Here is a 22551-nt window from a genome sequence, read left to right as displayed (position 1 = left end):
ATGTTCGCAAAGAAAAAAAATAAGAAACGAATAAATTTTTGTGTGCCTCTTACATCCATTGGAGTGACATTTTTGTGCTTCAATTGAAAGATTGTTATATAAGAGAGTTGAAGTATTTTGGATACTCTTTAATTTTGGTCTTCTTACTGTAATTTTTTTAGTAGTGTAATATAAAATTGGACGATGATAGTGATGATGCAAAATTGGTGAAATGTCACACATCAAATGTGTCAATCACTGTAATTTTATTGTACCTAACTTCTCCTAAATCTAAAACTTAATTGTATAAAATAATTCAGGAATAATTTATGCAATTTCATGCTCAAATTTATTGCATACTTACAAAGCATATACAATGCTAAATTAACATGATATGAGTTAGAAAAACTTGAAAATTTGGTCGAGGTAAGTACTTGGCACTTTCTCTTTAAGACAATTTACACCCACTATGATGCTTATGATTGATCGGCGTTTGTCTCCTAAGATACGACGACAACAATGATCTCTAATATTAGTGCACTATTTATACGAATATGCAAGTGTCAAAGTTACTTATAACTTGTGTGAGACTTGCCTATTTATAGACGATGAAGAGCCATTTCCCAAAGTATGTGATTTTTAAAGTCAAATGTGCATCTTTTTACTTAAAATGACTTTTAAAGCTATTTCCCATATGTTAGGATCTCTAGTCAGTTAGGTTGGGTATCCATTATTATGACGACTTTTAAGATTTAGCCTTATAAACTTGTTCCCCTCGATGATCAACTAACTCTCTAATCATACCGCTATTAATTGGATTCACTAAGTTGACTATAAGCTTATGGTGTGCGAGATTGAATAAAACAAATTTGTGGTATCCCCCTTTTTATTTTGTACTGTTCGTATCCTAGCCCTTGATATAAAAATGGACATATATTCGCACCAAATATGGTTCATGATGCTGTGAGTACATGTTACCATCAACAGTACTCTCAAGTTCTATTTTAAAGTATACATACTTGGCTTTAAACGCAGACAGATATAAGAATTTATTTATTTTATGTGCTGATTTATAAACTTTTTAGTCCTTTCTGATGACTGAACAGCGCATTCAACGAGTCGTAGTGATGACGCTGTGCAATTGAAAATTACATGAAAGTTTCTTGTATGTATATATACATAAGTATGTAATTTCCATGAAAGTTTCTTCCAATTCGAACTAATTCATCAATTTGTCAAGTTGTCTTGTTTAATCAAATTCCTCTCATTGTACATGTCATGCACTATTGTTTTACTTTTATATTCCAAGATCAATATTTAATAATTTAAAGAGCTTTAAGGCATGTTTTGGTATCCTACTTGGACCAATTTTATAAACTTTTTTTGTTGTTGTCGAAATCTATCCAATTTTATAAACTCAAAAACAAATTTTAAGTCCAAAATCATAAAAACGTGTTTGGTTGGCCAATTTTTTAAAACTCAAATCCAAGAAAAACTCAAAAAATCATCCCCCATTACTAAAAAAAGAAAAGAAAAGAGGTTTTATAGTTTTTTTTTTCTCTCTCTCTCTCTCCTCCCTCATCTCTCTATCTCTCTCTCCTCCCTCTCTCGTCTCCATCCCTTCCTCATACTCTCGTCTCTATCTCTCCTTCCTCTCCCGTATATCTCCTCCCTCTCTCATTTCTTTTGTTAATTTCAATTTGGAAATCTAGGGTTTCTGATTTTTTTTATTTTAATTCAATTTTTTCTAGATCTTAAAAATAGTTTGGAGTTCAATACCAAACAAGTTTTAGATATTAAAATCACTATTTAAAAACTCATATTTTAAAAAAGAATCATAGTTTTTGAATTTATTTTTTTGAGTAAGATACCAAACAGGGCCTTAATTTTCAATTCAAGGAAATGAGGGGGATGTGTGAAGCACTGTCTATATGGATTTGTGTATATTGTGCTATTTGCTATGAATTCCCATTCTAATTTTCTGGCCAACAGTACCATCATTATTCTAAATTAGTTAATTAATTTGTGACTGCTCACAAGTCACAAATATCATCTTATGTTGATTCTCATGTATTTTTCTCCTATGCGAATATCCGCACATTATTATTATGCAAACGTTATGTATTTTCTACTATTCCTCTATGTTTTCTTCTCTATTTACAATATGTGAACGTACGCATAAAAGGATAACTATATATAGTAATTCAACATTTCATGAATAGTGTGGACGAATCAGAAGTTATTTTATTACTTGCAGTACGTACTTTCTGCGAACAGACCTATATATAGTTCTATTTTATTTTATTTTAATCAAATTACCACGAAATTGAAGTGATCAATTTCCACGACACAAAACCTCGTTGCATGCATTTGGCGCCATGCCACCCCCAGTCCTCTAGCTAATGGCTGTAATTAATTTAAGGAAGATGTCTAGGAAATGACATAAAAACTTACAAAACATGCTTGTCATATTGACTCATTGTTGCGTGGCTGCCAACTGTAGCTTTTGACCAAAGTGAACCAAAACCCAACTGGTATTTTCTTCTCAATTTCTAAAAGAATATAATTGGCTATATATATATATATATATATATGCAAGAACAAGGCCGAAGCCATGCTAGCTGCACCAGGAAGTATTCATCGTGTCTGCCAAACTAAATCTGGACGGCCAATTATAGCTGCATGGACATGCTTAATTTATTGTATATATGAAATTGCATGCATATATTATAATAAGCAGCTATTTCCTATATTATAATATTCTGTAGATTCCTTGGTGGACGCTAAAATGTTTGGTGTGTTTGCCAAATGAGTAGCAGAAATGCAAATTTGAAATCTTATGAGAATTGTTTATTAATTTACTCTCAAATGTGAAAAGGGTTATGCCTCCCATTTTTAGGACGTACTGAGATATTTTTGCTGCAGAATAACCCTACAAGGTGGGTTTCTTCTTCTCTGCTGACCACAAGAATAATGTATAAGATATTGTATAAGATATAAGAAGCTAATCGCTAGACAAGATTCAGACATGTAAAAAAGTTTTGACCATGTTGGATAAAGTAATGGAGTATTGTGTAAAAATATTGGATGCTACATTTGCAGCTGTAATATTCTTCCTAGGTAAACGCATAGATTCCATAACAACATGCAGACAATATTTGCATACATATGATCGCTTATGTTGAACAACGTTAAAAAGCTATGTTGATTTATGTACTACTTTTGGGGTCAAATAATTAAGAGGATCTTTACAGCTCAATTTGGTTCAATCTCGGGGAACATTTACTTGCTTTCTAAGCATAGACCAGGTCAATTGCCTACAAGGTAAAAGGTCTTGTTATGTTGTTAATTAGAAAATTAATACACATAACTGATCAATCTGATCCCACATGGTATCATGCATCTCAATTTGTACATTAGGCCCTAGGGTTTTTGGTATCTGCGATTCTGCATGACATATGATATATATGCAGCCTTGAACTGAGCAAACTATATTAAAAGAAGATCCCTTAAAGCAAAGGACCCACTAAGTGTAGTGGTTTGGAGCAATTGTTTCCTTATAAAAGGTCATGAGTTCGAGTCCTAGCACCCGTGTAGCATGTATGAATTTACAGTTTAATATGTTATCGTCCTTCTCAATAAGAGGTCCTAAAAAATGAATCCCTTAAAAAAAATCTATATATTAAAAGCTGAAGTATTCAAGGTCCATTTATCTTATTTCATCCGTTTATTTGGGTTAAAGGCTTTCCAATAAAACGCATGGGCTTCAATACATAAAGAGGGTCATTGTCGTGGGCTTTAGTTTATCAAGAGAGTCATTGTACAACATTTTGGTATGAATAGAGTAACTGTTAAGCCCCATTTAGATTCTGGAAAAGCCATTTGAAAATGCTCAAAGTCCTCTCATAATTTCGAATGGAAGCTGCAAAGTTATTCAATATGAAAACACGTCTTTATCAGGTTTATACGCAGTGAACGGTGATAACAAAAGGTAACTTCCTGGCAGAAGGAACTTTAAGAATCAATTATGGAGACATCACATACATGGAGTTGAGTTTTAAAAAGTCGCAAGGTTGGTAAAACTGTCAAGCTACAAGTGGGTTTACTACATCAACATTCTGCAAATGCAATGTGTAAAAGTTTAGCAAGCCAAAGACATGGCTCCAACTGAAAATTGAGTCGAATTATATGATCAGCAGCCATCTGTGCAAGAAATGAATCCATGGCAACAATAGCTGCACTCAACCATTCCATCATCAAGTTCTGGACATCTGTTTGATGCTGTTATGCCTATAACTTCCCTGACTAAGCAAAACATTCAAAGTCCTGCAAATCTATTCAATTCCTCTAAACCCCCAGTCCTTCAATTGCAAAGCCAGGTTTTCAAGAGGTATCTCAACAATCAAAGCTGTTGCATACCTTATCTTCCTGATATCCCTCGCGATTCATGGACCATTAACAGCCAATCATGGTAGCCAAATCCAATAATGTTGATTGAGCTTGTATAAGTGAACATTATTGTTGTATGCCCCACTGCTACTAGCTTCTTCATTCTAGGTCTTGTCTCCGTGGCGAAACTCATGATTATTAATACAGTCACAGATCAATTCTGACAATGTAATGCAATCAATAGGAATCAGAAAGCTAAGTTACTTGCAAAAAACACATATCACATCACTGGATGCTTGGTATGTGCATGTTTCTGCCAAAGATACTGGCAGGCAGCCATTCGCTCAACTGCAAGCCTATGCAAAAACTGCCGCTTCTTCTCTTTTGAAGTAGTATTGATACAAAGGAAACTGCTTCATGTATCAGCAATGCATGTCCAGATTTCGATTCACTAAACTAAGTTTTCCCAAAATTTTCTACATGCATCATAAAAGGCAAGTCGCAAATCCAAATCACTGTATACCAACAAGTATGCCCTTCATGCAGCAGAAGACACTTCATGCCACCAACAATTATTGCATCCATTCAGATTACAGACGCAAAAGGCTACCTGGTGAAATCCTCAACTTGTACGATGAAGAATTGCTCACAATCAGTGCAATACTAACCCAGAGATTCCATAAATAACTTTGTGTTCTTCACATCTTCTTTGGATTCTGGATATCTTTGTGGCTTGAAAAGTTTCCATAGTCCAACAGGATGCCGGCTTTGAGCTTTAACATCTCCTGAAAATCTCCCAAACATTTTTGCACAATCCGGATATGGCTTGACATACAGATTATAGAATCTAAGCCTGCTAGGCTTGACCAGACCCTTTAACCCCACCTCATAACCAAGCCCCCCTTTTGATCTCAAATACTCTATCACATTGTACCGTGGAATTATTTGCTTCTCAAAATTCACACCCAAATACTCTGGAACTTCAACCAAACAACGACTATTGAATTTCATCCTATGTATTAAAAACTCAATCTTTCTCTCAATCTCCCCCACCTTATACATAATTGACCTTGGTTCCTTCCACAACACCTCAAAAGCCTCTCTACGAATCAACCCGTATCTGCACAAGCAGTCGACTCTCAGTTTCACTTCGAACCCAGCTCTAAATTCACCCTCACTGAAAATCTTCTCCTTGATTGGTACCCTACATTTCAAAGTCCTCAAGAATTCCAAACACTGCGAGAATTCACCCAACTCCATGCTGAGGATTCTTGGCTCTTTAATTATCTCTCTGCTAATCACATCCACACTAAAGCCGAAATATTTAAACTCATAAAGCAATGGCTTCAGCCTATCTTCGACCCCAAATCCTATAAACCCGGGAAAAGAACGAAGAACCCTATCAATTCCATCCCTTGGAATTCCAATTCCGGCCAAGAATTCGAGTCTCCTTTGAATCTCCTTCCCATTCATCAAAATCACTCCTGGGAAGCCCTCTATAACCTTACTAACGGTGCCATCAATAAAACCTAAACCCCTCAAAACATCCACACTATTAAAAAAACTATCTGGGTCTATCTGAAATCTCTTAGATTGTTCCAAAACACTCTTAATCATCAATGGGGAAGAACTCAAAAGCACAAAATTTGAGAAGCCCATTTCCCATTTCTTGAGGAACTGAAAGTCCAAAACCCCAGGACAGTCACATATCAACGAAACAAGGGAATTCTGGGGTATTTTGAAGGATAACAGTATAACCAGAGACTTCTCTAATTCCTGTATGTTGGAATTCAATAAAAAGTGATTCTTTGAAAGGAAATTGTGAAGCAGAGAAGATGGGAAGCCATACCTTTGGAGCAGAGTGGCGAGGGAAATCTGTTTCCTGTATTGAGATTGCTGGGAAAATCTGGGTTTTATTGGGTTTGTTGAAAAGGATTGGGAACTTTGGTTTGAGAAAGTTTGGTTTCTCTTGGCGGTAAATATCTCTGTGAAGCGGATAACTGTGGTTCTGGTTGAAATCCTTATGGCCATTTGACAATTCTGAGTTGAGCGCCAACTACACGTATAACCTTCCCACCACCTAAGTCCGTTAACGCAGATAAAAGCCTGAAAAGGGAAAAAATGAGGGGTGAAGTGACAACAAAACGAGAAAGATAGATGTTCATGTGTTGTTGTATTGGGGTAATACCGTAATTTACTACTCCCTTCCTGCCACATTTAAATTTTTTTTGTATACTGTTCTCAAAAAATTTGCATACTCACATTTCATTTCCATTGATCTCAGGTGCTGAGGTGACTGTCGATACCCTGTTCTCTAAGAAAAAGAAAGGAACTTCCCGAAAACCCACCAAAAGGCAAAACTATTATACCCACCAAAGAGCGCTTTCATCAAAACTTAAAAAATGCAGAGGCTCCTTCGTTTGAAACTAGCCTCAAACCTCCCCAAAAGCCTCTCAAATTCCACCACCACCACCACTACCTCTTCAATCTTCCACTTTCAACCCCACAAAACGCTTTCTCTCACCAAGCCACCCCAAATCCAAAACTACTTTTTTAGCTCCTTTACCGCACACCCCCTTCACCATCATCTTCATTCATGGAGATTGCAGCACACTCTCACACAAAAAATTAATGGGTTTCTCTTCAACCCATTACTCAAACGGCAATTTTGTATGGGTTTCTCAAATACCCTTTTGAGAGTCTCAAGCAAGAGTCTTTCAGATTTCAGACTTGGCTTTCTCAGAGCCCAATTTCCCAAACAGAGTTTTCGGTTCAACCCAAATTTTACTTCTCCTAGGAGTCCCTGGTAATGTTTTTGTTTTCTGTTGATTGTCGAAGTTATCTGTTTGATTAAGAAATGATGGAAAGCTAGTAAATTCAATAACGAATTCCTAGTTTTCTTCCGTAAACTCATTTTTGCTATGATTTCTCGACAGCCTTAATGTTTAATCCGTTGTCTTTTTCCTTTCATATTGTGGAATTCCTGGTTAGAATGTGAGAAATTGTTTCTGGTTTAGTTAGGGTTCTTTCGGTTAATTTGAAGTGTCCTTTTGGCTTATAATTTCGTACTTTCACGGTTGATTTGACCAATGAGAAAAAAGTAAAAGTAAATTAATGTGGCTGGAACAGAAAAGGACGACACGTATCCAATTGTGATGGGTTGACCGTACAAATAGTTGTATTTACGTGCTTCAAGCCACTGCTTGTTTTTATTCTTCACAGAAGCTCCTGCAATTGCAAATGCTCTTGCCACATTTTGAGAGTTGATTGATGATAACTGCAAACTACTTCTGCCCACATAATACAATAATGCAGTTTGCTATTACATAAAATGTGAATAATGACTTTTGTTAATTGTTATTTAGGAAATCAAGAACAAATCTGGTTGTGCAAAGTATTAGTTGTCATACAACATGAATAGGTGGAATAGTTTGGGGCCTATAATGCCTTTGTATGTGAAAAATTGCCTTTATATTATTTAGGTTATAGAAAATACAATAAAGGTTTCTGTTTTGTGAGTTTAAAGAAATATATTATTTTGCTTGTGGCCAGGTAGTCATTTTCTCCCGTCTGAATTAAGTATTAATTTGGATTTCAGTTTCTGATTCACAATGTTTCTTCTAGTTATGCTATAAGATAAGTACAGTATGAAAATATGTCATCTTAGTATTGAAGGGAAATATATGGACAAGATAGAATATCAACCAACACTGGTCTTCACAGTACAGCAGGCAGGAGTTCTTAGATTTTCCACCGCTAACTTCCATCTTGATATCTCATCTTTTTGAAAAAAAGTAATAATAATTTCTTTAGGTATTAGAGCAAGATGCTTCGAATCTCATGATGGCTTATCTATGATAGTTTCTATTGAGAAGATTATCTGGACGTATGAAAGCATATTAGTTATCATAGAGTTCTACACTACTGTACTACAGCACTACTGCAGAGTGTAGACTCTGCTCATTCGTATCAAATTTTGCCTATGTGCAGTTTCTTTGGTAGTGTTAATCTTCTTCTCTCAAAGTAATTTTATTTATTTATTTAAAATTCCATTAGCATTTCATAGGGTTCAGTTAGTTCCTTCTCTTGGTTAAGAAATCGGAAAACCCAGGATCCACTTTGTATCCCCAAGTTTCCTGTCCCTATGTATGTAAGTTATCTTCTGCCAGTAACTTGATTTTCTCTTATTCACAGGAGATCATGGTTGCGAAGGGTATCTGATGGTGATGTTGTTTTGGGATTGATTATAGCTAATGTTGCTGTTTTTATTTTATGGAGGATTGCAGATCCTAGCTTCATGGCGAAGAATTTTACCGTGAGTCCCTCATTTTGAAATTAACTAAATATTCTCAACTTGTCATATGACTTTATTTCTTGACACCTCTTCGTGGGATCTCTCTTGTTGAGAAATAAAAGATTTTATATTCGAATGTGAATCCATTGGCTTCTTAAGTAGCTCTTTGCAGCTGCTTATTAGTCTAGTGTGATAGCATTCCATTTTTCACCTGAATTTGATTTTCTGTAACCAGATTTCATTAGACAATGTTACAAGTGGACGTCTGCACACATTGATAACTTCTGCATTCAGTCATATGGATGTTGGCCATATCATTTCTAACATGATTGGACTATATTTTTTTGGGACGAATGTAAGTTGATTTCCTCAGAAGATTTTTTTAAATTTATTAATTTTCTTTTGTTTGGGGGGGAGGGGTTGGAAACAATGCATCATAACGTTGATCACGTCCATGATGTATATGAAGTGGTATATTCAATGAGTTTCAATAATCTTTCTTATTTTTTTGGTGCACTGACCAGATTGGAAGAGTTTTTGGGCCTGAATTTTTGCTAAAGTTGTATCTAGCTGGGGCTGTTGGTGGCTCGGTCTGTTTCTTGGTGCACAAAGCCTACATGGCTGCGTCATCGAAGGTAAAATGATACTCAGCTTATGTGATAAAACCATTTTCAAGGATAAAGTTATATAATTCATTGCTTTTCTCAAGACGATAATCGACGGATCAACTTTTTCACAAGAAAATGCAAGTAATTAGAGAATGGAAACTCCTGGATGGTTATGTGAATATACAGTCTTGAGTATTTCATCAGTCTGCTGTTTGCAGGGCCGGCAACCGTGGAACATGGACCCGTCAAAAATACCGGGACTGGTATGCTTTCGAAAACTCTTTACATGCTGTGCTCCTTACTTTTACGGATTGTTTGACTAAGAGTTGAGAATTTTACTCAGATGGGTTGTTATCTAGATGAAATTTGTTGACCTTTAATTCTTTTCAGTGTTGTGTGTTTTTGTGACATGTAGGGTGCAAGCGGGGCTGTTAATGCTATCATGTTGCTTGATATATTCCTCTTCCCAAAATCTACCCTCTACTTGGAGTTTATCATACCAGTTCCCGCCATCCTGCTGGTAAGTTTGCTTCTATGTTAGGTGATTGGTTGAGGCTATTAAGAAAATCCTTGAAAACTAACCTCTTCTTTTTTCCATTTTAGGGTATCTTTCTAATTGGGAAAGATGTCTTGAGGATAATAGAGGTACGTTGATTATCTTCCGGTTTTCAAATTTCATTTTGTGTCTGTGTTCATGGTGCATGTCTGGTGTTTACATTGGGCTTGAAACAGGAGTAGGAGTTGAGTCATGGTTATCATCACTCAATGGTTTTCAGCCAGTCAATGATTTCACAGTTCGACCTTGTTTATTGTGCTTGTTTTTATTTTCTGCAAGCATATTCCTTCGAGTGATGTAACGGAGCCAAGTTGGAACCCTGTGCAAACTGTCATTCATCTAACTGAATGATTTGGAACTCCAGAATTGTCTTTCTGATGCCATCAAATCAATGTTATTGTTATTTTCCAGTCAATTTAGTGGTAACATTATTTTGTTATTGCAGGGAGACAGTCATATCTCAGGAGCTGCACACTTGGGGGGTGCTGCAGTTGCAGCCATAGCCTGGGCACGACTTCGGAAGGGGCGTTTCTGAATTTCGCAACGACTCTGCAGATTACACAACACTAGGAAACTAAGATAGTCCACCATGTTAACTATTAGCCAGTGCCTTCCAGCTGGTTGTTCTCCTGATTTAAATTAGCTTATCATCCATTGATACAGACTTGACAACCTTTCTGAACTTTTCTAATCCCCATCTCAATGAGAAATTCTGATGATTCAAACACGTTAAACAATCTTTGTTGAGGAAAAGTAGTATCATGTTACAGAAATTGAATATCTTTGTGTATGGTATCCGAATCACAACTCAACAAGTTATCTTTGTACTGCCCAAATCAAGGTTTCCCAAGAATAGCTAGCAATTTACAGAATGGAGAAGGACTTAAAAGCAATTGGGGTAATACCGTAATTTAGTCACTCCCAAGTTACTTTCTTTTTCTTCTTCCCAAATTTAAACCTGTGTGCATACTTTCACATTTCCATTGATCTCAGTTGCCGAGGGACTGAAGCTACCTTGTTATCTAAGAAAAAGGAAGGAACTTTTCCAAAAACCCACCAAAGGCCAAAAAACCATAATACCCACCGAATAACGCTTTCATCAAAACTTCAAAAATGCAGAGGCTCCTTTCTTTGAAACTAGCCTCAAACCTCCCCAAAAATCTCCCAAACTCCTCCACTACCTCTTCACTCTTCCACTTCCAACCTCACAAAACGCTTTCTCTCACCAAACCACCCCAAACCCAACCTCAAGGCTACTTCTTTAGCTCCTTTCCTGCACACCCGATTCACCATCTTCCTCATTCATGGAGGTTTCAGCACACTCTCACACAAAAAATCCATGGGTTTCTCTCCAACCCATTACTCAAATGGCACTTTTTTTTTGGTTTCCCAAATACCCTTATGAGAGTCTCAAGCAAGAGTCTTTCATCAGAGTTCAAACCTGCTGGTTTTTTCAGAGCCCAATTTCGCAAACACATTTTAAAGTTCAACCCAAATCAGAGTCCCTCCTGGTAATGTAAAAGTTTTCTGTTCATTGTCGAAGTTATCAGTTTGCTTAAGAAAATGAAGGAAAAGCTAGTAAATTCAACGACGATTTCCTAGTTTTCTTCCGTAAACTCATTTTCCCTATGATTTCTTCTCCGCAGCCTTAACGTTTAATCTGTTTTTTTTTATTCTTCCACATTGTGGAATTCCTGGTTAGAATGTGATAAATTGTTTGTTTGAAATTTCCTTTTGGTTTGCATTTTCACGGTTGTTTGTTTTAACCAATGAGCAAAAGTAAGTGTGCCTGCAACAGGTCAGGGAAGGACGACACGTATCCAATTGTGACTGGCTGACCGTACAAATATTTCCATTTACGTGCTTCAAGCCATTGCTTGGTTTTATTCATCACAAAAGCTCCTGCATTCTTGACTGCAAATGCTCTTGCTTGGCATTTCAAAAGTTGATAACTGCAAAACATCTTCTGCCCACACAACAAATTACAAAAATAACATTTAAAAAATAGTGACTTTTGTTAACTGTTATTTAGGAACTCATCAAGAACGAATTTGCTTGTTTAAAGTATCAGTTGTCATATAAGTAACATGAGCAGGATGAATAGTTTAATATGCCTTCAGATCATCAATGTATGTAGGTTATTTTCTGTCAGTAACTTAATGTTTTCCTCTTCGCAGGAGATCATGGTTCCGAAGGGTATCAGAGGGTGAGGTGGTTTTGGGATTGATTATAGCTAATGTTGCCGTGTTTATGTTATGGAAGATTGCAGATGTTAGCTTCATGGCGAAGAATTTTACCGTGAGTCCCTCCCTCAGTCTGAAATTATAACAAAATGTTGTCAACTTGTCATATCACGTTATTTCTATAACATGATTTCATTTACTACAATTTCCTAATTTGTTTATTTTCTTCTGTAACCAGATTTCATTAGACAATTTTACAAGTGGACGTTTGCACACATTGATAACTTGTGCATTCAGTCATATCGATGCTGGGCATGTCACTTCGAACATGCTTGGACTATATGTTTTTGGGAAGCATGTAAGCTAATTTTCTCTGAACCTTTTTTTTTTCTTTCTAGTAATTTTCTTTTTGGGGGAGAGGGAGGGGGTGGAGACGCATGTATATCATAAACCGGTACTGTAAGGTATTAAATTTTGTTTTGGCATATCATTCAGTTGGACAATAATAATATATCATGAAATTGGTCTCTTCCATGATTTATATAAAGTGATATATTCAATCAGTTTTTACCATCTTTCTCTTTTTAAATGGTGCACTGACCAGATTGGAAGAATTTTTGGGCCCGAGTTTTTTTTAAAGTTGTATCTAGCTGGGGCTGTTGGTGGCTCGGTCTTCTTCTTGGTGCACAAAGCCTATCTGGCTGCGTCATCGAAGGTAAACTGATACTCAGCTTATGTGATACATCCATGTTAGGATAAAGTTGCATGGGTCATTGCTTTGCATATATTGCTCATGCTGTGCTCGAAATTATAATCGAAAGATCAATTGTTCTTGTTTACAAGAAAATGCAAGTAACTTTTATATTGAACGTACAATTTAGAGAATGGAAACTCCTGGATGGTTTTGTGAATATACAGTTTTGAGTATTTTTATCGTATGTACTATGCTGTTTGCAGGGCGGACAACCGATGAAGATGGACCCATCAAAGATACAGGGACTGGTATGCTTTCAGAAACTGTTTACATGTGTTGTGGTCCTTACTTTTCTCAACAAAACAAGGACAGATGAAAACATATTCCTTGGTTTTCATTTGCCCAACAAATCTGAACAACAGCTAGCCTAGAAAATGAACTCTAATTCATTTCACTGTTGTGTGACATGTAGGGCGCAAGTGGGGCGGTTACTGCGATCATGTTGCTTGATATATTCCTCTTCCCAAAATCTACCATCTACTTGGAGTTTATCGTACCAGTTCCTGCCATACTGATGGTAAGTTTGTTTCATCAGGTGATTGGTTGAGGCTATTATTAAGCAAATCCTTGAAATCTTACCTCTCTTTTTTCCATTTTAGGGGATCTATATAATTGGGAAAGATCTCACGAGGATAATACGGGTATATTATTTGGTTCTCTTCCTGTTTTCACATTTCTTTGGTGTTTAAACCAGTGTCATTGTGATTTTCTAGTAAACAAATTTAGTGGTAACATTATTTTGTTATTGCAGGGAGACCAACGTATCTCAGGATCTGCACACTTGGGGGGTGCTGCAGTTGCAGCCATAGCCTGGGCTCGAATTCGGAAGGGACGTTTCTGAACTTTGTACCAGCTCTGCAGATTTCATACCAACAACACTAGGAAACTAAGATAGTCCAGCATGCTAATTAACTATCAGTCAGCGCCTTCCAGTTGGTTGTTCTCCTGGTTTAAATTAGCTTGTCATCCATTGATTTGATAGAGACTTCATAACTGTCCTAATCCCCATCTTAATGTGAAATTCTGATGATTCAAAATCAAACACATTTAAGGATCGTTCTTTTGTTGAGGGAACTCTGTGGTATGTGAGTCGGAACTCAACAATCTTTGTAGTAGTGACTCAGTGATATGTTGTAGATGATTGTGAACAGTTGACTGTGGATTGGTGTGTATTCTGTAGCAAGCAAGGTCACACTAACATTCTCTGGAATAAAAGAGAATGTTGCCATCTTCTATGTATAGCCCTGACAAGTTTCTTTGTGGGCTTCCTTCTCAACCCCATCTTTGTAATTGTACACAAGAAACTTGTCAGAATTATAGTACAAGGCCCATGCGCTATTGGCCTCAAATCCCAAAACTTAAACATGTTTTTCTTTCCCTCTTCTTTTTTTCATTTTGGACAGTAAAAATTTAGATATTCAAAAATAGATAAATGTTATTTACTAGGAACGATCACTTCCGTTGGTAATCAAATCGTAAGTCTAATGTGACATAAACGTGTCATTATATAACTAAATTCGTTTCCATCCAAGCGTAAATGGAATAAAAACAAAATTTTACCCTTGGTTCTTTTATTTTGCTAGTAGAACGACGTCGGACCTTATATAACAAACCCATCGATGATACCCAAGTTTCAATGTACGTGCATGAAATACAAATGGAGTGGAGACATATAACGTGTCATTAACTAGTTTTTTTCTCTAACAAAGGCAATTTTGTTGAAGTTTATCATGTATCATTTTTTAATGGGTATATGCATAAATTTATTCTTTTAGTTTTTAATTTAATTTTTATCAAATAATAATAAATCCCCAAATCACTTCCCTAGTGAACACATTTGTCTCTCATTTCCCAAAGAACAGCATTTATCTCTCTTGTTTTGGACCCTCTCTTTTATTATTTTAATGATTTATTTCCTTATTTGCATGAACTCAATAAAATCAATTCAATCCCAGAAAACCCCGATTAAAAAAAAAAATTCATCTTTGTAATTCAACATCTTTCACTTTTTCGCATTTTCTACCAACTGGGTATCTCTCCCCCCGTTGTTACCCAGAAAATGAGGTGGGAAAGGGTTCAGCTACAGCCTAAACAAGCTCACCAGCAACAGCAACAGCAACAGCAACAACAAGAATTGTTGTGTGATATATCTGGGCCAGGGAAGAGGTGGGGGCACACCTGCAACGCCATTAAAGAAGGGAGGTTGCTATATGTCTTTGGGGGTTATGGCAAAGATAACTGTCAGACCAACCAAGTTCACGTTTTCGACACTGGTGGGTCTTCCACAAAAGCGAAAAAAATTCCCAAGATTTTTGCGTTATTTATCGATTTCCATTTTTTCTATGGGTTTTTGTAATCTTGGTTTTGCCTTATTGCTTGAAATTTTTCTGGGACAAAGTTTGAATTTTTCTGATATAACCTGTATATTAGTGCCCATGCGGGTGCTTGTGGGCTTGTAATTAGGGTTTTTGTTGGGTTTAATTTGTTAAATTTTTCATGGGTCTTCTAGTTTGGAATAAATTCTGTGATGGGTTTCTGCAACAATACTTGCGTAGACGCTTTATGAATATGCTAGTGAACTTTGATTTTAGGGGTTTCATTTGTTAACTCCTAAAGTTGTTTTCTTTTTTCTTTTTTGTTTGGTTATACAATTTCGAATAGTGCTTCCTATGAGCTCTTTACTTTCGTATTAAATTCTGTTCTAGGTGTTAAAAGACTAGCACTTTGCATTTGCCTGTGTGTTATTGCATTTTATATGGAGGTAGTTTTGAAATCGTTCATTCTCTCATTCTCAATTGCTGACTGCAGCTACGCATACATGGAGTCAGCCGGTGATAAAAGGAACCCCTCCAACTCCAAGGGACAGCCACAGCTGTACCTCCGTTGGTGATAATCTCTTCGTCTTTGGGGGTACAGATGGGATGAACCCTCTCAAGGATTTGCATATATTAGACACCTGTGAGTGAATTTCTCTCTTCACTCTTTGCTTTTTTACTAGCAAGCTTTTCTAGTGTGCTCACCCTTGGATTTATCTACACAGTATCAGCTGACTAATGCTATATTATTATGGGTCAAGTAATTCAATCAGATGATTATATGTCCAGGGTGACAATTAACTTATTTTCTTTATCCATCTTGGATTGGTATGCTTAAGAGTTGAAACCAGATATAATCTTTCCATATACTAACACCATTACCGTTTAGGGCTTTGTATCAAATTCTTTATTACTGTAATTACCACCAATGTGCTCACTTATGTTTTTAATGTTTGTGTAGCTTCACATACATGGATATCTCCAAGTTTAAGAGGCGATGGACCAGAGGCACGAGAGGGTCATAGTGCAGCCCTTGTTGGGAAACGGCTTTTTATATTTGGTGGCTGTGGAAAATCATCTAATAATAGCGATGAAGTGTACTACAATGATCTTTACATTTTGAATACAGGTGAGTTTCAATATAAGGTTAGTTTATTGATCACTTTGGTGAAGATTGGCTTGAATGACTTTTATGGCACTTTTGTGTGCAAACAATTATCATGCATTTATGTGGACTACTCACATGGATATTACGAGTTTACTTATTTGATCCCACTTGCCTAAGGAACTAAAAATGAGGGACAGTGAGCAACTAGTTTATAAGAGCTGTGGGATTAATCCAACGACACGTAGTTTTATTAACTACCCATTTTGTCTTCAGTCTGCAACCCATTTTAGTTTTGACCTGCAAAGAGGAATAAACGTGTTATGCAGATTCCTCATCCAGCCATCTCTCTCCGTCATCCCCTCTCTCTCTCTCTCTCTCTCTCTCTCTCTCTCTCTCTGGTTTAAAGCAGATTTATTCAACTTATTACTTTCCATTTCTATTTAATTAAAAGTTGGCGTTTGGACAAAGGTTCAGATTGGGTAAATTACAGGTTGTGGATTGTGAATCCAAAGAAAAATTACATCAATCTGTGCTTTGGTCTTTCTTGGGTCGAATTGATTTGAAAATTTAATAGATATTTTAAGTTGAGAGAGAGAGAGAAAGTGGATGAGGGAGAGAGATGACTGGATGAGAAGCTGCAAAACATGTTTATTCATCTTAGCGGGTCAAAACTAAATGGCTTTGCTGAATGGTTTTTTATTGAAGCCAAAATGGTACCTATGAGGTTAAGTGCTTAGAAATATATGCCATTGGATCAATCCTACGGCTTTTATGAACTAGTTGTTCAACATCCCTTGCTTTTAATTCCTTTGGTGAGCGGATTGATATCTTATTTAGCATAAGTTGTTTGGATAGCATGTGGACCTTCTTAGGGTATGAAGTTGTTGGTGTGCTCTTCATTGAAGTCTATTAGTATTTTGTCTTTGTAGACTCTAGACTGGGAGGAAGGAGGGAGTGAGTATTCTGAGCGTAGGACATCACATTCAGTTTTTATTTTGACTTGGAGTCACTGATTGATACAGATAGCACATAATACGTGGTTTACTTCTTTTGTTCTCTTATCTTGTAGAGACGTTTGTATGGAAACATGCTACAACATCAGGCAACCCACCATCTCCACGTGATAGCCATACTTGTTCATCTTGGAAGAACAAAATAATTGTGATTGGTGGTGAAGATGGACATGATTACTATTTATCCGATGTCCATATCCTTGATGCAGGTATCATAATTTTCTTAAATGACCATTTACAGTTATATATAATAACAAATTGTTACATTTGTTATACCTCACTTGGCGATATTGTAAATGATAATATACTTTCTATATTTCTGGCATTATTGTACTTCATTAGATACTCTAATGTGGAGGGAGCTGAACACTTCAGGCCAGCTTTTGCCACCCCGAGCTGGTCATTCAACTGTTGCTTTTGGGAAGAATTTATTTGTTTTTGGGGGATTCACAGATGCCCAAAATCTATACAATGACCTCCACATGCTTGATGTTGGTACGTATCAAGTACTTATCTGAAACATATTCATGTCTTTCCGCCACAAATGTGTGTGTATATATATATAGATAGATAGAGAGAGAGAGAGAGAGGATTCTATTTTCTTTGAAACATATTCATCCACATGCACAAGAATGTGAAACATTTTAGGTGATGGTTGAAGTCAACCGTCTGTGTGACAATTGTATGTAGTTCTCTTATTTGAACTACCAGCTTGATATTTGATATTGGATTTCTAAAGTGAGAGTCACAACATGCATGCCATGGTTCCTTTGGGTTACTTGCTTTTATGAATGGTTTCAAGCTTCTGAGCAACCTTTTTATCTATCTACCTTGGTCTGCATGTACTTTATGTTCTAGCTTCTTACTTTCTTCCCAGTGGCTTAATGTTTGTGGAATTGTGTCATTAATGATACCCACTCTATCCCAATTGGTATAGATACTGGTGTATGGACCAAGGTAATAACTGCAGGTGATGGGCCTTCTGCTAGATTTTCTGTTGCTGGGGACTGCTTGGATCCTGTGAAGGGAGGTGTACTTGTGTTTATTGGTGGTTGCAATAAAAGTCTTGAGGCACTGGATGACATGTATTACTTATACACAGGTTAAGTATTATCTTTTCATTTTTTTTCCCTGAATTATTTGGATTATTTTGTTACGGTAAATATTTATCTGTGTTTGAAATCTGATAAAGTCTTACTGACCTGATATAATTTCTAATTTTAGGACTTACCAGGGAGAGTGAACGGAGGCTAGAGAAATTATCTTTGAGGAAGCAATTAAAGCTAAAGTGCCAAGAGCAAAATCTCACTTCTTTTCATGACAAGCCTCTTGTTAACGTTGGAACTGGTGCAGATATGAGGCAACCCATGACAGTTCCATTTTATGCCCAACCATGTAAGTATTACTGATCTGGATACAGTTTCCCCTTTTTTCTCTGGGCATCAACGTGTACATATTGCAAAAAGAATCATAATCACATGTCTTAAAGGAATTTTGTTCCTGTAATACATCATGCTGATATAGTGGTTTCCTTTCTTCGGTGCATCAGGATCTAGAACCTTTCCTTTCTTTCTTCCAAGTGGTGAGAAAACGAAAGGGGTGGTAGGTTTGTAGATTTTCTATTCATGTTTATCTGCTTTTGAAGTCTCGTTAGAAGTTCAATGTTTTTCTTTTTCCTGCAAAATTTCTCATGACTATTTAGGGAAACTGCATGAGATCAAGCCCCCTTACGCCCCGTGGTGTTTTTTTGGTAGAGTATGCCCCATGGTTTTTTATTTTATTCAAATTTGCAAACTTCTAAGTCATTTAAAAGCAGGTAAATTTTCTGATCCTTGGAAAGTTGTCATTCTAAGGTCACTATCCAGTACTTAACTCCATGGAAACACATTTCCAGAGAGTGCTATCTTTTGCATGTGTTTTGATTTCATTAGCTTCTATGTGCACGTATGTTTAAAGTATATTTACTTTGTCTCAATGTTATCCTACAAGTGAAGGATTTGATCGGCTACCATTGGATTCTGGGGCTATTGTACTGAACTGGCTACACATGTAGTCTTTTAACCACTTCAAAGGGCCAGTAAAGGATATGGCCTCTACTGTTCTATGATATAGATTCTCAGCTAACAAAAGAACAAAGTTTATCAGTGGACAAGGAAATAAGGATTTAGGTTATTATAGTATTATATATATTACTCATTGCAATCCAAGGGTGTTAGTTTAACGGTTACCTGCAGCTTTACTAGCCATGGCCAAAGTGGTCTTGATGCTTAAGTTATTTTACCTTGAATGGAAGCTAGAAAGCTTGCCGTTTGATTTCTTGTTCTCTTGTCTATTCAATCTCCCTTTGAGTGAACCTTTGAAATTCTGAGGTAGAATAAGCTGTTGGATTCTGCAAAAAACAAGTTATGGGTGCAACAGAAGAACTATTTGGTGAAATCAAATTTACGGATGGGTAGGCCCTTGGCTTCTTCATTTTTAACTTGAGTCTATATGATTAACCTTCTCTAACGTTCAATCCTGATTTTTTAAGATACTACTTTTAAGGGCTGTGTTGAACCAGTAATGCTGTATGTTGAATTGCTGCGAGTATCTGTGTACCTCCATTTGAGGTTTATATTTTAGGTTACCTACTTGCATGAGTTAGCACCTTCTAAATTTGTTTGTGCTGGACTTATATGTAAGATTCGGCTGCATTGTTAGGGAGTAAAGTACTAGTTGCAGTGGACTTTTATTGGTTAAATATGTATTAGGCTTAATTTGGTGACTACCTCAAAAGATCTAGTGCTATGACTGCAGGTAGACAGAATATCCCATTGAATCAATCCCAGCTTCTTCTGGGAAAGAAGACATTTCAAGCAAAGGTTACTGAAAAACTTTTTGATGGATATACGATTGAAACTGTCATTGATGGAAAGCCTCTTCGTGGTATCTTGTTTTCCAACAAGCCAGACATTCACAACATAACTACTCCTAATTCCAGCAGGTAAGAATATGGTCAATTTTATGCTTAATATTACTATTCTTTCGAACATCAATCATTGTACCACATTTTCCTAGAATGTTTTGTTTAACTTTGATCATGTGATTCCTGAATCAGGAAGCGGGCTGCCAGTGAAGCTGGTGGTTTAATGTCAAATGGTGATTACAACAGCAAATCAAAAACTTCTAGGAGCGTCAGGCAAGAGACAGTAGAACACGTACAGGCAGATAATGTTCATGGCAAGGAGTCCGTATCACATGAGCAGACAGAAGCTGCTGCAGCGTCCGTTTCTAAGAATCAAGCATATTCTGATGCTTCTCACCTGCATAAGGTCAGATCTTTCTTTCCCTTGTATTATACATATATCTATATATTTTGCATTTAAACTCTGGACTCTTATGCAGGTTAGTGGAAAACCTGATCAGTCAGTGACTCCATTGAATCTGGGTGATAATCAGACAAATGATGCTTCAAACTTTAACCCTGAAGTTGTGGGAGAAGACAGGAGTCACGGGACAACTGATGCACCAAATTTTGACTCTGAAGTTATGAAGGAAAATTTGTCTGCCACAGAAAATACGACTGTCAGCTCATCCCGAAACCAAGGTAGGAATGTAATGAGTATTCTATTACTTAATTGGCTTTGCTACGGGCTCATCAGCATTGATGCATATGCTACTATAGTGAATTGTTTGAAAGCAATGAAAGAGACTTAAATGCAGATACTGTCAGAAACAAATTTTTATGTCTTTGCTTTTTGTAGGTTTTTCCCTCCCCAAATTTGTATCTCCACTTTTTGTAGATTTTAAGCTGGTTCCTCATTTAAACTCAGTGTGTGCTTGAAGATAAGTGATGAGCTGATTGGCTGTCCAATTTTGTGATGACAGATGGCAGGAAACTAACTGAAGGACACAGTGAAGCAACATCTGTTTGAAAAAGTGTGGTTGAGGAATGCTTCTGAACATAACCCAAAATGGAAAACTGCCGGCTATTTGTACATTCATCATCTCAAGGTGATCATAGATGCATATGACAGGGGATATACAGAATTTTCCAACTCTTGTGATCTGCCACCTCCTAACAGTCCTAGGTCTAAAATTCTAGTTTTATGTAGTTCACATCTAAACCTGGTGGATTATTGATTAGTTGCTATTTCAAATTGAACAGCTTCATACATTATGGCAAAAATATTTTGCTTATCAGAATTTGGTGACTCTTATAGGTATTGGTTCCCTTTTTTCAGCAAAAGAATGAATGGCAATTGCAGTTATCCACATTCTTCTGCTGGCTCTATCTCCATGAGATGAAAAACATGGCTTAGATTTACTTCTCTTGTGATCTTTTGCAATCTTCGTTCTGATGGAAATGAATACCTATAAAATTTTCTCATTTTATGTGTGATGGATGACGGGGAAATAAGAATATTTAACCCAAAAAGAAAACTGTGGGCCATTGACCGCCCAAAAAAAATTCGTCCTCATCACTTTGCCTCCGATAGAGCAGTCACTGATGCCTTTTACAATGTAATAGCATCTCCAATGATATGTCAAATACTAAAGATCAAATTTAAATTTGATGGCTGATGTGATGTGGCAATTTAACATATTACACAGCTGTACACTTTATCTGATATGTCAAATTAAATTATTATTTTATTACATTTTAGTGTTGATTTATTTTTAATTAAAAGAAAAAGAAAATAAAAAATAATGAAATATTCATTTGACATCTTGCTTTTGGGATGTCAAAAATAACATCTCAACCTTCAGCTTTGACATATCGATTGGAGTGATGTGAGATGTTATTTCTAATTGTTACGCTAAATGTTTATTTGGCACTTTTAACAGATCGGTTGGAGATGCTCTTCGTATGTATACTATCGTTTGTATTAAGACTAGCGTTTGTACTATAAAAAAAAAGTTGAGAGTAGTATTATTGATTTTGGATTGAATACCAAAACAGTCCCTGTGTTTTTACCTTATTTGCCAATTCGGTCATTGTAGCCAGCCATTAGCCAATTTAGTTCTTTTGTCTTTCTCCGTGAGTCAATGTAATCATTTTCGTCCTTTTTGCTATTAAAAAACTGACCACAAAATCCAATTATTGGTTACAAATTACAATAATAAAAGGATCAATAATAGAAAACTAAGATTAAAAAAATGTTGTTAAATGAAACTTAAATTAGTTGAGAGTACATCCTAATATTTAAATGTAAAATTAACTAAGTATACCTTATTTAACTACTAAAAATACCTATAGTACTTGATAGAAAAAAAAATTAAAAAAAATCATGAATAACACAGGTCAACAACTTAAATAAGAACGTGTAACGTATTCTAACATAATGAAAGATACTCACTAGCATATCCTTC

General features: G+C 36.3%; 4 protein-coding genes across 5 annotated transcripts; 3 read left to right on the top strand and 1 right to left on the bottom strand.

Annotated features, from left to right (window-relative positions):
- Window positions 1–3958: 3958 nt before the first annotated feature.
- Window positions 3959–6712, bottom strand: LOC110753380 (Mitochondrial transcription termination factor family protein). The gene is made up of 2 exons (XM_021954280.2): window positions 6631–6712; window positions 3959–6474 (listed from the first exon to the last, which is right to left on the bottom strand). Exon 2 carries the CDS (start codon window positions 6397–6399, stop codon window positions 5032–5034), a length of 1368 nt encoding a protein of 455 aa, XP_021809972.1. The 5' UTR covers window positions 6400–6474; window positions 6631–6712; the 3' UTR covers window positions 3959–5031.
- Window positions 6713–6770: 58 nt separating this feature from the next.
- LOC110753381 (RHOMBOID-like protein 12, mitochondrial) lies at window positions 6771–10517 on the top strand. 2 transcript variants are annotated; one of them, XM_021954281.2, is made up of 8 exons: window positions 6771–7174; window positions 8563–8683; window positions 8898–9017; window positions 9187–9297; window positions 9489–9533; window positions 9686–9790; window positions 9874–9915; window positions 10272–10517. In XM_021954281.2, exons 1-8 carry the CDS (start codon window positions 6771–6773, stop codon window positions 10359–10361), a joined length of 1038 nt encoding a protein of 345 aa, XP_021809973.1. In that variant the 3' UTR covers window positions 10362–10517. The 2 variants fall into 2 exon arrangements, with proteins under 2 accessions (XP_021809973.1, XP_088109531.1); XM_088253405.1 differs by having other exon boundaries at window positions 9475–9533.
- A 200-nt stretch (window positions 10518–10717) lies between these two features.
- On the top strand, window positions 10718–14111 carry LOC110753367 (RHOMBOID-like protein 12, mitochondrial). Its single transcript, XM_021954264.2, has 8 exons — window positions 10718–11337; window positions 12004–12124; window positions 12248–12367; window positions 12614–12724; window positions 12967–13011; window positions 13176–13280; window positions 13363–13404; window positions 13515–14111. The coding sequence occupies exons 1-8, from the start codon at window positions 10940–10942 to the stop codon at window positions 13602–13604; spliced, it is 1032 nt and encodes a 343-aa protein (XP_021809956.1). The 5' UTR covers window positions 10718–10939; the 3' UTR covers window positions 13605–14111.
- A 478-nt stretch (window positions 14112–14589) lies between these two features.
- LOC110753366 (uncharacterized) lies at window positions 14590–21568 on the top strand. Its single transcript, XM_021954263.2, has 11 exons — window positions 14590–15036; window positions 15572–15721; window positions 16040–16207; window positions 17256–17408; window positions 17542–17694; window positions 18137–18301; window positions 18424–18594; window positions 19996–20182; window positions 20297–20510; window positions 20584–20785; window positions 21067–21568. Exons 1-11 carry the CDS (start codon window positions 14823–14825, stop codon window positions 21111–21113), a joined length of 1824 nt encoding a protein of 607 aa, XP_021809955.2. The 5' UTR covers window positions 14590–14822; the 3' UTR covers window positions 21114–21568.
- Window positions 21569–22551: the final 983 nt, after the last annotated feature.

This window comes from Prunus avium, chromosome 5, assembly GCF_965620075.1.
Source record: "Prunus avium chromosome 5, drPruAviu1.hap1.1, whole genome shotgun sequence".
NCBI lineage: Eukaryota > Viridiplantae > Streptophyta > Magnoliopsida > Rosales > Rosaceae > Prunus > Prunus avium.
This window is presented reverse-complemented; position numbering and strand designations above follow the sequence as displayed.